At 36.5% G+C, this 14,824-nt stretch overlaps 1 protein-coding gene across 1 annotated transcript in view; it reads left to right on the forward strand.

Moving 5' to 3' along the window:
- PRIM2 (DNA primase subunit 2) overlaps positions 1-14,824 on the forward strand; it is a 291,593-nt gene that overhangs the window by 44,402 nt on the left and 232,367 nt on the right. Inside the window, exons 6-7 of the mRNA XM_028510638.2 lie at positions 11,307-11,396; positions 13,692-13,829. Of these exons, the coding sequence (XP_028366439.1) occupies positions 11,307-11,396; positions 13,692-13,829 (228 nt within the window). The remainder of the gene's footprint in view (positions 1-11,306; positions 11,397-13,691; positions 13,830-14,824) is intronic.

Below are 14,824 nucleotides of genomic sequence, written 5' to 3' on the forward strand. Positions count from 1 at the left end.
TTAATGTTTTGGACGATTATAAAAGAATTTGTAAGTGAAATGACATACCATCCTGTCAATTTTGGTTAATTAACATAGTCACACAGTAGAAATTATTTCCTTTTTTATTTCCCACTTTTCAGTCTTTCCTAAAGATTTACCAGTTGTTAACAATTTAATTGAAATATTTTTTTCCTGTGTATTTGGCTATCTTTTGTACATTTAAATGAAGAAAGTGTGTTGTAGTATTGGTTGTAAATAGAAAACTATTTTCAGCTAACTTTAAATTTAGGTTGAATGTGTTCTGGTTATTAGTTTCTATTTAGCAACTACCCTCAAACTAAAGCAATAATTCTAAAACCTTAGCCCTGGCTGGTGTGGCTCAGTGGATTGAGTGCCTGCGAACCAGGTTGCTGGTGGATTCCCAGTCAGGACACAGGCCTGGGATGTGGGCCAGGTTCCCAGTAGGGGGCGCACAAGTGGCAACCACTCTGATGTTTCTCTTTCTCTCTCCCTTCCTCTCTCTAAAAACAAATAAAATATTTTAAAAAATAGTTTTAAAACCTAACATCAAAAATTAAGACCAAATCCTGAAATTTCAAACAACCACCATTTTATTATATCTCACAATTTTGAGGGTTGGGATTCAAACTGGGCTTCATAGGGCAATTCTGCTCCATATGACATCCCTGGGGTTACTTGTTGGCAGTCAGTCTGGTCTAGGATGTACAAGACAGCTCTACTCCAATGCTTAGTGCCAAGGTGAAGACTTCTAGAAGGCTAGACACTGCTGGGACCCTCTCCATGTGATCCCACCAACCCCCACCAACAAGGAAGGGGGTTGAATAACTTCCTGGGAGTGACCCAGGACTCCAAGAAACAGTGCGCTTGCATTCCTCTTGAAGACTAGGCCTGAGACTGGCGTGGCATCGCTTGTTCCATGTTGTTTGTCAGAGTAGCCATAGGGTGGCGCAGATAAAGAGGAGGGCAAGTAGATCTCAGCTCTCAGTGTCAAAGACTTTGCAGCCATCTTTAATCTTCACAGGAAGATTAATGATTAGGTCACAGTGCATGCATTTGGGAAAACAAGGTGCCCATTGTAGATCATAATACTTACTACCGATACAAAACATGTATTTATTAGAAATAGTAATACTATTAAAAATGATAATTGCTTTCAGTATTTGCTTCACTATAAATTTTTGATTTCATTATAAAATAAAATTCTTAATGGTTTCATTAGACCTTGGATGTTTTAAACAGTGTTTTGATTATTCATTTTAATTGTTTTAATATTGTTGGAATTGTTAACATGTATTTTTACCTGCTAGTACAAATGTGTTGCATTTTAGGAAAAACTGATACTTAAATTATTTATTAATATTTGCATTTATTGATGCAAATATTATGCCCCTTTCCACAAAGGATTTGTGGCGACTTGCAACAAGACACACATGACAAATCTGTATAGAAGTACAAAATAAACAGCATAATGAGGATAAAGAAAGACATCAAGCAAATGGCATCACTGCCCAGTGACTGAGGCACCAGTCTGGGGAGTTTTTCCCCTTCATTTGCAATCTGTCTGTCTCTGCTGCCTCCAAAATCCAGCCCAGCTCTGTCCACTTGTGTTTTCTCTACCAGTGCTCTTCCAGTTCAGTCCACTATCATCTCTTTCCTAAACTACCAAAATAGCCTCTAAGCATGCATGAGCAGGGGAAATCAGTCTTAATTTTCCTCTGCTAAAACCTCGGTTTAATGCACAGTTCCTAGAATAAACATCTGTCTCACTCAGGTCTGAGGGCTCCATCCAGCTCTCTATTCACTTCTGGCACCACCCCCTGCCTGCCACTGTGCTCCATCTGTCTTCTTCCTGTTCCTTCAACTCTCCAGCCTTTTTCCTCTTTCCCTAAAGAGGGACCTTTTAGGACCTTTGCACTAGCTGTTACCCCTGGTTGGGATGGTGTTGCCATGGGTTTGCACGGCTGACTCCTTTCTTTCACGTTTCTGTTTAAATGTAGCTTCTTCAGAGAAGCTTTGACCATACATCTGAAAGTATAATCTGTCTGTCCATAGCAGTTCTTTTTTTGTTTTTTGTTATGCTCGCTACCTGATTATTTATTTATTATTATTTATTATTTATTGTCTTTCTCACCTCATAAAATGTAAGCTTCATGAGGACAGTTTTTTTTCTTTGTTTATAGTTGGATCTCATCTGCTGTAAATAGTGCTTGGTACATAGTAGGTCCTCAGTGTTTTAGAAAGAATGAATGAATTCTACATAGAAAATAACATTGTAGCAGTAATGTTGGTATTTTTAGGACATGATAAATTTATTTTAGAAAAGATGGTTCTTTCCATGGGATCACTCTGTAGACAGGTGATGTGTATCAGAATCACTGATGGACTTAAAAAAATATATACCTGATTTTCAGTCTGCAGGTTTGGGTGGCACCAAGAATCTATAATTTTGAAAAGCTCCACTACAAACCTGATGTACATTCTTGCTTAAGGACCAGGGCCCGAGAGAGAGAGAGAGAGAGAGAGAGAGAGGGAGCGGGAAGAGGGGGTAGAGAGAGAGAGAGCACTATGTGCATTCAGGTAGAAAACTTCACATTATTTATAAACGTGATTGAATATTGTTGATTGGAAGTTACAGAATAAATCTGTGGGAAACCTTATTTATATCTTCACCGTAGGGGGTAGTGTGACAGTTACAGATGCCAAAGTGGTATGACTGAGATGATCATTTGGGAGTGTGGAAGGAAACAAATAATACAACGTATATTTTCAACCTAATTTTTAAACATTTTAGGACAGGCCTATTTTACATACATAATGTACATGTATTACATACATGTATATGTATGTAATTTATAAGTAAGTATACATATACTGGAAGTATGTGCTCAGAATATTTTTGTTGATAAAAATATGTGATCCAAAGAGGAGGGAGATGACTCTGCCATCAGGGCAGCTCATGCTGTGGTAAAAAGTAATCCCCGAACCATGGGTTCACTGAGAAGGTTTGTTTCTTGTTCATGCCGTGTGTCTCCTGTGGGCCATCATCTACAGCCCTGCCCTGTGTCATACTGATGCTGCAGCTTTGCGGATTGAGCAGTCTTTATCTGGACCTCACCAGTTGCTATGGCAGAGGGAGGAAGGAAGTAGGTAAACCATGTGCTTATGAGGCTTTTGCTTGGGAGTGACACATGTCTCTTCTGCTTAGATTTCGCTGGCCACAGCAAGTTATAAGGCCATGTGGGAGTCCAGCAGTTAGGGGATGCATAAGGGATTCTGCATAGGGTGAGCAGCAGTGCAAGCCTCTACACAGACAGCTTCTACCTATGTGTTTACTACGTGGGACGTTTTTGCCTCTCCAGAGCTTGCTCCTGATCTCCATTCAGGAGAGAATGAGACTGCTCTTGCGGTTCTTGGTTTGATGGAGAATATATTATTTAAAACCAAAACAAAACACAACCCAAATCCTTAATTCTTTTAGTAAGGTATCATGTAAAATAATGTAATTATAAAATATAGAAATAAAACTTTACACAAACTATTAATGCTTAGTGTGATTTGTGCTTGACAAAAAGATTCTACCATTATACTGTTTGCCATTTGAAGCAGTCGGGATTGACTGTTGAGTGGGTGGGTATAGATCATAGGGATTGAGGTGTGGGGAATTATGAATAGGGGTGGAAAGAGAAGAACTTCAAAGCTAAAGTGATCAGGGTTTTTGCTGGTTGAAAATTAATCAGAGTGAAGGTTGAGCATTTCTGGAATAGTAATTAAGTCACTTAGGAAATGTGGTTCTGTATAGAGCAGTTTGTTTATATATCTCTCTTTAGGAAGCTGTTTATTTTGTGAAGCATGATATACAATAGGTCTTTGAATAACATCGTTTCATTCAACATCATTTTGTTGTAATGTTGATGAGATGCTATCAGAGCTTACCATTTAGCCTATGGTAAAATTTTCATTATATGTTATTTCGCTTAAAGTCACAGAACCTTTTCATGATGGTAAGTGAGGACTTACTGTGTCTTGATTGTAAGATGTTGCAGTGATAACCTAGCTTGCTTTAGTAAATATTTTGAATACCCTCTAAACACCAGTTATATGTTAGTTTAATACAATTCATAGTTTTAATTAATAAAAGTTTATTGAAATCAGTTTAGATGCAGGAAACATTTCACTTTATTCTTGGGGAAAAGCCTGGAAAACAGAAGCTAATCAAAATGTACATTGCTGATAATAATAATAAATGTTTACCATTTATTAAGGGCATACTATTTGTTATGCCTGTTCTAGACACTCCCTATATTTTATTTTATGAAAAGCTACATGTAGTAGGTATTTTTTTCACTTTACTGGAGAAAGGAGGTATGACGGGGTTAATTAATTTAAGATTTGAACTTAGGTTTCTGCAGTTACAAAACTTATGTCCTTTCCACTCTGTTGCTCACTTTTATAATTGTTCCACTGTAACTGTTTTTGCTCTTACATGAGACGCTTTGTTAGCAGAAGCAGGAAGCCATTTAATTTTGTCTTGCTCTTTGAGACTATGAGTCTTTTCGAGACAAGCAGTAGGTAACCTCATTAAGGGAGTCTGAGGAAATGGAGTATGCTTATATTTTTCTCAGTGGTTTTTAGCTAGAAAGAAGAGAGTACTCAAGATTATTTAAAATTTTGAAAATAATGAAGTCAATAGCAGTTTACACTAATTAGTAAAGTTTCAGACAATCACCCTACATTTTTCAGTGAGTATTCTCTTTGGAAATTTAAATCTTGGCTATAACTAAATAGATGAATGAAAATTTAGAATATGTGTGACAAATGGGTGAACTTTTTAATGCACCAAGAAAAAACAGAGTATTTACTGAAAGGCTAGAATTCAGGAAATGACATGTAATTTAGATAGCTGTCATGTGATTTGGGAATGCACCTGGTTACTTTGGATGAATGGTTTGGAAACACATTGAATTCCTCACAATTTTATCCATTATTTCTAATCTAATCAAGGCTAGATATTATTATTTTTTTCTCTTCTGGGTACATTTCAGTGAAAGAAAAGCTTATTACATTCTTTAATAATCTACTCTAGTTTACTTCTCTCATTGTCTTTATGGTATTGTTTGTGCAATTGCTTAAGTATCTCGTTGGGGTTTTACTGAATGTGCCCTTTAGAGATGGGCCACAGAAGGGCCAGGATGCAGTGATGGTGGGGTGAATAGGCAGTGCTTTGAGCCTGGCCTTGCTTCAACCAGAGCATTTTTTTTTCTAGTTTTTACAGTACAATATCTTTCCAAGCAAGATTTCCTTTGAAGAAGGAGTTTTGTTCCTAAAAATGCATTTGAAAAATCTATTGTATTTCTCGTTTTCTATTGTATTTCTACCTTCTATGGAAAACAGAAAGAAATGCTTAGCTAATACTACTAGTAAGAAACACAAGTCTTTGACTCAGTAGATTTGGATAAACATGGAAATCACTCAGTATGCCAGAAGTGGAGATTCTACAGTGTTTCTGTAATACTTTTGGACTTAAGCTAGTCAACATTATCTTTAATTTTATTAAAAAAATTTTTATACTTGAGGACTTTTTTTATTACTTGTAGGGAAAGAGGAAGGGAGAAAAGGGTGAGAGGAAGGGAGGGAGAGAAATATCAATGTGAGAGAAAAGCATTGATTGGTTGCCTCTCATACATGCCTGGACTGGGAATTGCATGCGCCCACACTTGCATGCGCCTGAACTTGCATGTGCCTGCACTCGCGCATGCCTGGATTGGGAATCAAATCCACAACTCAGGATGTGCCCTGATCAGGAATTGAACCGCAACCCTTGGGCTATGGGATGATGCTCCAACCAACTGAGCCACACCAGCCAGGGCTCTTAATTTTTAAATAAATAAACATTAAAATGATATGCAAGAAAGCAGTGAACAATTAGAAATTGAAATAGGAAAATATCATTTATAATAATATCCAGAACATGAAATATCTAAAGGATAAATTTAATTAAATAAGTGCATCTGTAAAGAAGAAAATAGAAATTATCTGTAATCCCTTTACCCAAAGCTAGACATTGTAGACTTTTTCCATTCATAAAGTTATACACAAACACATATTTGGAATCTCTTAAAAGATTTATTTTACTTCTTGCACCTAAGTATTAATTTACTTTCACCTAACAGCATTATGACAGTAATCATACATTTCCATAATTTAAGAAGAATTTTACTGAATGTGTATTTTATTATAATATTACTTATATTTTAAACTTTTAAATGGTAAGAAGTATAAACATATCCAGAAAAGAGTATAGTACAAAAATACACAATTTAGGAGATGATTACTGAGGGAACATCAGTCTAACTGTCATTCAGGTGAGGCATGAAGCACTGCTGTCACTCCTGAGATACCTCCCTCTGCCCCTTTAAACCAGTCTTTCATTCTCTCTGCTCCAGGAAACCTCCAGTCTGACTTGATGGTAACCACTTCCTTACATTTTTTCTTTAGTTGACCTGAGTATTCATCCCTAAACCATATGATTGTTTTGTATTAAAACCATTATATAAATGGAACAATCAGGTATATTTTATTTTGTTCATGGATTATTTTGCTTAATATATATTTCAGATTGTGCACATTGTGTGAGGTTGTATTATTTTTGTTGTTACCCTATATTCTACACTGAATATACCATACATTTATTAATTCTGCATTTGATGTATATTTGGGTTTCCAATGTTTGTCTGTTGTGAATAATGTTACCTTATGGTTACATGAATAATGCTTATTCATGTTAACTTGTTTGTATGTTGCTTTATGGCATTGGTCTGAGAACTGGAACATTCCCATCACTTGAAAACTTGTTAGAAATGACAATTCTTGGGACTCACTACATACTTATGAATCAGAAACTCTAGGGTTGGTGCCAAGTAATTTGTGTTTTATTAAGCCTTCCAGGTGATTCTTGTGAATGTTATAGTTTGGAGTCCATTGCTCTAGGGTAAGGGTCAGCAAAATGTGGACACGGGCCAGATCGTGGCTGCTGCCTGTTTTTGCATGGCCTGTGAACTAAGGCTGGCTTTATATTTTATTTTATTTGTTATTTATTGTATTTTTATCCCTCCCTTACATTTTGAAATAGTTGAAAAACATTAAAAGGAAAATAACATTTCTTGGCACAGGAAAATTATATGAAATATAAATTTCAGAGTCTATAAATAAAGTTTTATTATAACACAGCTGTGTTCATTTAATTACATATGGCTGTTTTCCTGCTGCAACAGAAAACTATGAACATGTGACAGAGACCTGATGGCTTGCAAAACCTAACATATTAACTATTTGGCCTTGTCTGGAAAAAAACTTGCTTATGTGTTTTGATGTATATACTTAGGACTAAAATTGCCAGGTTATAGGGTATATTTACCTTCAACTCCTGAGATAATACTACATTTTCTAAAGTAGTTATACCAAATATACTCCTGTCAGTAGGTTATAAGAGTTCCCATTGCTCTAGATTCTTGCCTGTATTTTCCAAATTTCTTTTTCTTTCCAACTTTGCAAACCACATGACAGGTTTGGTCAGACACAACACCTTGTCCATACACTGTGCAAATCTTTTTTTAAAAAAAATTTATTTTTTAGAGGGAGGTAGGGAGAAAGAGGGGGAGAAACATCAGTGTGTAGTTGCCTCTTGTGTGCCCCCTACTGAGGACCTGGCCTGCAACCCAGGCATGTGCCCTGACTGGGAATCAAACCAGCAACCCTTTGGTTCACACACAGACCAGCGCTCAATACACTGCCAGGGCACAGATCTCTTTTTTGTGTGTTTCAGTTGTATTTTTACCTTTCTTAAAATAATAAAGCACAAAATGCCAAAAATGTTGCTTATTTTCTTCCATCTTCACTATTAAAATGGCTGCATATTCACCAATTTTTATTTTTTTAAATGCACACTGATATGACAGCTGTCATAATACAATCTAACAGAATTGTTTCAAATGAAGTTAAAGACAAGTAAGTGCTACTAGAGCCATCTTCTGGAAAAAAACAAATGAACTTGTTCGCTAACCCAATACAACAAAATGTCCAAATCTTAAGCATACCCAATTCATAAATTCTGACAAATGCATAAACTTGTGCAACTTAAACTTATAAAAAGACTCAGCATTACTATCTGAAAGTTTCCTCCTGCCCCACCTCAATAAATCTGTCTTGGCTCTCACAAAGGTAACTGCTACTCTAGTCTTTTTCTACTATTCACTTTTGGCTGATCTAAAACTTCATAGAAATTGGATCATAGAAGTCTTTTTATGGTTATGTGCTTTCATTTTTCTTGGGTAAATACCTAGGAGTGGGATTGCTAGGTCATAGGGGCAGATACTTTTAATCTTCAAAGCAACTGCCAGATCTTTTTTCCCAAGTGAGTGTACCATTTATATTCCCACGAATAATGGGTGTTGCAGTTCTTCCACACCCTCATGAACATTTTTCCCCATTTTTAATGTTAGCCATTCTCATGGCTGGGTAGTGTCATGTAATTGACTTTCCACTATGGTTTTAGTTTGCACTTACCTAATGACTAAGGAGATTGAGCATCTTTTCATAGACTTACTAATCCTTGGAATTTTATCATTTTGTAAAGTGCCTATTCATGTCTTTTTCTTATTTTTCTTGGATTAATTGTCTCATTTGCGTCTTCGTTATTCTTGGCCCTTTGATTATCCATATACATTTTAGAACCAGCTTGTAAATGTTCACACAAAGACACAGACATACACAAAGGCCATTGTGATTTTGTTTGAGAGTGTATTGACTCTATAGATCAATTTGAGGAGAATTGGTACATTTATAATATTAAGTCTTCTGGTGCATGTTTATGGGTTATCTATTATTTAGGTTTTATCCTGTTTCCTTCAGTAAAGTTATAGTATCTTTGTGGAGGCCTTCCTCATCATTTGTTAGATTTATTCCTCGGTGCTTGATAGTTTTAATTTTGTTGTAAGTGGTACCTTAAGAAAATTCCATTATTGTACTTGGTTGCTGGCATACAGAAATATGATTGGTTTTTCTACATTTGCACTTATATCCGGAAACCTTGTCTAATGAGGTCAACAGGTATAATAATTTATCTGTGAATTCTGATTTTTCTAAGGTTATTAGCCTTATAATCTGTGAAGGATGACAGTTTTGTTTCTTTTCCAATCCTTAGGCTCATGTTTGGTTTTCCCTATCTGGTTTTTATTCATGAGTCTTGTTCCCTGTGTGCTTTATCTTTGTGTACCGGGGGTGGGGTTTGGAAAGTCATTTGGAGGGCTACATTCAGGCCTCGGAGGGTTATATCTTTCTCTGTAAGAGTTTTCACTTGTTTCTCTCATGGGTCCGGGGACACTGACAGTCCAGGACAACTTCAATTAAATCCATAATCTGAGGTCCCTGGCCCACTAGATACTTGGGGACTGGACTGATCCATACGATGGCTTATGAACTTCTGGTTTGCCGCCACCTAAGTCCTTCAGGGGCTGTAGAGAGTAGGGGATAGTTGATCCACTTTGGGCAGAGTTTCTTTGAAGCTTCTTTCCCAGAATGAGCACATATAAAAGTGGGCTTTAAGTGACAGGCCTTGACTGTTGGCCTGGCAATTGTAACCTGTGGCAACTATGATGCAGATGGTTTGGTCTAAATTACGTTGTCCACATTACCTGAAACTTAAGGTGTTTATGATTCCATTGAATATCTAATTCTGGTTCCTGAGTTTTTTGTGCATTTCTATTAGTTCTTTGTTTCCTTTCCTTTCCTTCTTTCCTTTCTTTCTCAAATAAGTTTTTATAGTTTCCTACTCATATAGGTGTCATCACACTTGTCTTTTATTTTTTTACATGCCTGTGTGCTTTGAGTCTATTTTTTTTTGTTTTTGCTCATGAAGTGATGTTTTATTGTGTGCCTTGTTATATAAAATGCAAGATAGTTGACATTGTGTTTGAAAATGTATTTGTAGGAATCATTTGAGGCATGTGGTGAATGTACTTTGCTCCGGAGAGGATTTGAGTTTGCTTCTGCCAGGTGTCTGGGGCGTGAATTGGGGACCACCTTAAAACCAGTTCAAGGCTTGGGTTTTTTCTGATGACCATGCATTTGAGCAGGAGGGTCTCCACGGAACTAAAGTGAAGTTAGATACCATCCTTCCTCTGGGCCTGACTTTGTATATTAGTCTTCTGTACTGTAAAGAAAATGCCTTTAAAAAATTTTCTAGTGTTTTTTCTTTGATTTCTGTGAGAGGTTGATCTGAATAATGTAGCCTGCTATGCTGAAACAAGATCTACTGCCATTTTTTTAAACCAAGGACCTGTTGTTGAATTTGTATTTTCTTAATATTATAAACAATATTGTGATGAAGAAAAATTGTTCCTATTTGTGTGCTTGTCCTGTTGTTTACTTAAGATTAACATCCTAGAAGTAAACTTTTAGGGTCTGCATGTTTTAACACTTTCTGAAATGTTTTGTCAAAGTGCCTTGTGAAGAGATTGTCCCAACACTGTGTACCCTGAATTTTCTAACTTTTGCCATTTGACAGGTAGAAAACAATATGGCATTGTTATTTTAATTTACTTTTATTATTTTCACTTATATGAATAGTGGCTATAGTTTACTTTTGAATTATGAGTATTTATGTCTGACTTCTAAAGGGCTTGTTGAGAGTAACACAGATACCAAAGGATGGAAATACTTCCTGCAGTTTGTCTTTTACATTTGATCTTAAGTTGCAGATCTTTTATTGTTTTGTATAGAAGTTTATAATTTTTATTTAGTTAGATATATCACTCTTTAAAACCATAATTAGTCTGAGATAATAGAAGTATAGTTGTTTTTAGCAAAACTAGTATTTTAAGTTTGGAGTTGTTTTATGTGTAGAAAATTGAGAAATGGTCAAAGCATTCTTGACTGCAAGTAGATATTTGGATAAATTAACATAACCCTTGAATTGGGATAATGCTCATTTTCAGACTATATTAACCTGAGTTTTTATTGTAATTTCATTTTATATCATAATACTCTGTTTTTCTGCTATTCTTTTGGTATATGCCATCAGAAATTGGCAGAGTAGAAATCTGAAAGTATATTGAATTTAAATTTTCTTTTATATTTGCTTTCACTAATGACAATAATGATTTGATAATCATAGTAGGAATGATTTGAAATATCTGGGTTTAAAAAATTTTATAAAAATATAGAACCTTCACCAGAACAGGAAAGTATTGTATAGAAACTGAGTGAAGACTTACTTTCTTGAATGATATAAAATGTGTTTTGTTTAGATAAGTGATGAAGAGAAGACTCTCCGGGAAAAGGATATTTTTGCTTCATCACCCAGTTTAAGTGGGGCTGTGCTGGAGTTAGTTTATAAGGTATGTAAAGTTTTAAAATACTGTCTGGGTTGTTAAATATATCACACTGAGCTTTGTACAGGTATTTAATGGACCCATGTGTGTGTAGCCTCTTGTCACCGCAGCCTTCCCCTTTGCTGCATGCATTTCTTCTTCACCCCAGTAGGAGTGAGCCAGCATTCTGTGTTGGGTGTTCAGCCTCCACAGACTCCTGCTGTGCCCTGCCTGGGCTCTGACCCCCTGCTGGGGGCCATTCTCTAAAGGGAATTCTCTTCTCACAGGGCTCAGGCTTTTATACCGCATGCTGGGCCGCCCCCTGCAAGGACACTCCTGTCCCTGCCTGTTCTGGATGACTGCTCTGCACAGAAGCCCTCTTTGCTATTGTTGCGCTCTGACACCATGCTTGGCCCGTCTGCCCGTGTGAACGTGGTCACGTTCTGCTTGGGCTCTCACATGTGCTCTCCTTTGGTCAGACCTTCTTTACCCCGCCCAGGTCTCAGCATCTTACACCGGTTGCCTCTGCTGTTCTCTGTTCCTTAGCACAGATACCTGCTTTACTTGAATCCATTAAGTGTTTTTTTGGACTAAATAGTTCCAGAAAGGGAAAAAGGGAGAGCTGAAATTCATTTTAAAATTTGATAGCTACAATCCCCCTGCCCCCAGTTTCCTTTGACAAGAATATACTCTCTGTTACTGTTGAGTGCCAGTAGTTTAAAATCCTGCCTCCACATTAGCTCCCCATTCTGACCTCCCTGTTTCTACCAGTTAGACCGTCATTCAGTCAGCCTTCCAAACGTTGAGTTTGGGAATGTATATTTATCCCTCCCACATTGCACATTTCCCATTATTCTGCATTGATATAATTTTTTGCTTCTGCTTAGGCATTTTGTGTCCACTGTGAACACCCTAGTAAGCTAGGATCATGGATTTTAGAGGTGAAAACCCCAGGAGAATCGGCACAGGGGTGTTCAACCTGTGGCTTCTGTGCTGCATGTGGCCCAGGAAGACTGAATACAGCCCAACACAAACTCGTAAATTTCCTTAAAACCTTTTTTTGCTCATCAGTTTTTGATAGTATTTGTGTATTTAACTTATGGCCCAAGACAACTCTTCTTCTACTGTGGACCAGAGACCTCAAAAGGTTGGACACCCCTGGTTTAAACTATCTCTTCCTGTCCTGTCCTGTTTTAGAGGTTTGCCCACTGAGGTTTAGAAGCATTCATTAAATGTACTGAAATCATACGTCTAGGAAGTAACAGAGCTTGCATGAAAAGCTCATGTTTTCAAACACTGTTCCCTTTTCTTGCCTGGATTATTGAAATAAAGCCTCTTACCGTCCCTCTGATGTGTCCTGTGGAACTTCCCTGTTTGGGGCAGTAGCATACACGCCGCTCGGGAGAGCTGTTTGACTTCCCCTGTGTGTCCGTCTTGTCTTCTCAGCGCAGTGACGACCTGCTTCAGGACAAGGGCTGTGTTGCTGTCGTAAAAATCTGTAAATTAATAAACTGTCAAAATCACACAATCTACTCATTGTGTGATGTCATTGGAGATACTGAAGAATGATGGGTGTGGAGATTTAGCATTTCCCTAAAACTTGGGTGAATAGGCAATTTGGGGATTTTCTTTAACATAATTTTTTACCTTATTTTTACAAAGGAGAAAACTATTGGAAAATACTAATATATTGTGATGATATCTTAAAATTTTAGTGTAGTTTATAGGACTTTAAAAATGTATGCAGACTAGTATTGGTTTTTTAAAAAATACTGCAAATATTTTAATAGAAAAGCTGCTTATTATTTTCATTTCTTATTGAGATTAGCTTTTGAAAACTATTTTTCTAGAGAAAGAATGGAACATAGGTGAAGAAATTTGTGTCCACTTGTTAGTAATTTTCAGCACTGAACAACATATGGTGTACAAATTAGGATGCTGCTTGTTGCTGAATAAAATGTGGAGTGTGTCACACGAGAGGAGTACAGTGTGTGCAGAGGGCTGGGGGAGGGGCTTTGAAATCCTGGGGACTGTAGTTTGTACATTCATGTGGTAAGTAAAAAGAAAGCATTGTAGCTTGACTTATTATTTTTCAGAACATCTACTCTGAAACAAACATGGTTTTAGACTGCCACTTCTTCCTAATGCTAATTGTTTATTTTTAAATTGATTAAGATGTATAAATTGATTTTTTTCCTCTCTGTCTGGGATTAATGAATTTCTCATAGGAGGAATTTTATTTGGACTTGGTACATATGAAGACTTGGGAGGATTTCAAAATGGCAGCTATTACTTATTTTTCCCATTTCACTCTGAGTTTAGATCCCTTTTGCTGATGCTCTGGACTTGTTCCGAGGAAGGAAAGTCTACTTGGAAGGTGGCTTTGCTTATGTACCACTTAAGGACATCGTGGCAATCATTCTGAATGAATTTAGAACCAAACTGTCCAAGGCTTTGGCAGTAAGTATTTTCACTTTATTACCATATTTCCATATTCACTTTATTTCCACATTCACATTTTTAATTAGATAGCCTTGGTAGTTTTGTTCTTTACTTCTTAAGGAATAATTTAATTTTCATAATGATATTCAAATTGCTTATGATGTTGTATTGGTAATTCTAGAATGCCAGGTTTTTATTTGTTTTTGCCCATAGTTAGTTTTCCTATTTTTTTTCTCTTTCTTAGTAATACTAATGGAGAACTGATAAATTTGTGAGTGGCCTCTGGGTTTTTTCAAGGTCGTGTCTCTTTGCTTGGGGATGGATTTCTTGTAAGACCCTTCACAAGTAGAATGGTTTCTGGTGGATGTACCCTGAAATTTTGTTCTAAATTGGTATTTTGTATTAGAGGACAATGTAGAAGAAAGTCTGTATATTAAGTACTAAAGACAGTGACATGATAGTGCTGCAATAAACAGCCTACTGCTGGGTGAGAGTGGTGCTAGCCGTGTCGAATAAATGGCACGATCACTGTTTTGTAAGAGATTTGTCGAAAGTGTTATACTTAAGTGTCACATCTTAAAAATATATATATTTTGCAGTGTTATGTTTTAATCCAAGTCTCATTCTTTTTATATTTTTTGGTACTTAATGAAGAAGAGAACTGCAAAGTTATGTGATATGGTTCTTTTTAAGCTATACTGATTACATCATAAGCAACTTTTCCTTTTGAGTTAAAAATTGTAATATTTTCTGGTGTAGGTCATTTTTATTATTGATTCTCCTGAGTTAACGAAGCATGTGTAATTCAGCTATATTAGCATTTGGGAAGACTAAAACGTTAACTCTGGTTTTATTAAATAGAGCAATTTATGAAAATGCCTAGCACAATAGGTATTTAATAACTGTTAATATTCTTCCCTCCCTCACTAATCCTATTTTTTTTTTATCCTCAGTGATGTTGTTTTTACATAGTTTCTTCCCTTGTCTTATGATTTACCCTGGGCCGTAATCTG

This window comes from Phyllostomus discolor, chromosome 4 (assembly GCF_004126475.2).
Source record: "Phyllostomus discolor isolate MPI-MPIP mPhyDis1 chromosome 4, mPhyDis1.pri.v3, whole genome shotgun sequence".
Taxonomy (NCBI): Eukaryota; Metazoa; Chordata; class Mammalia; order Chiroptera; family Phyllostomidae; genus Phyllostomus; species Phyllostomus discolor.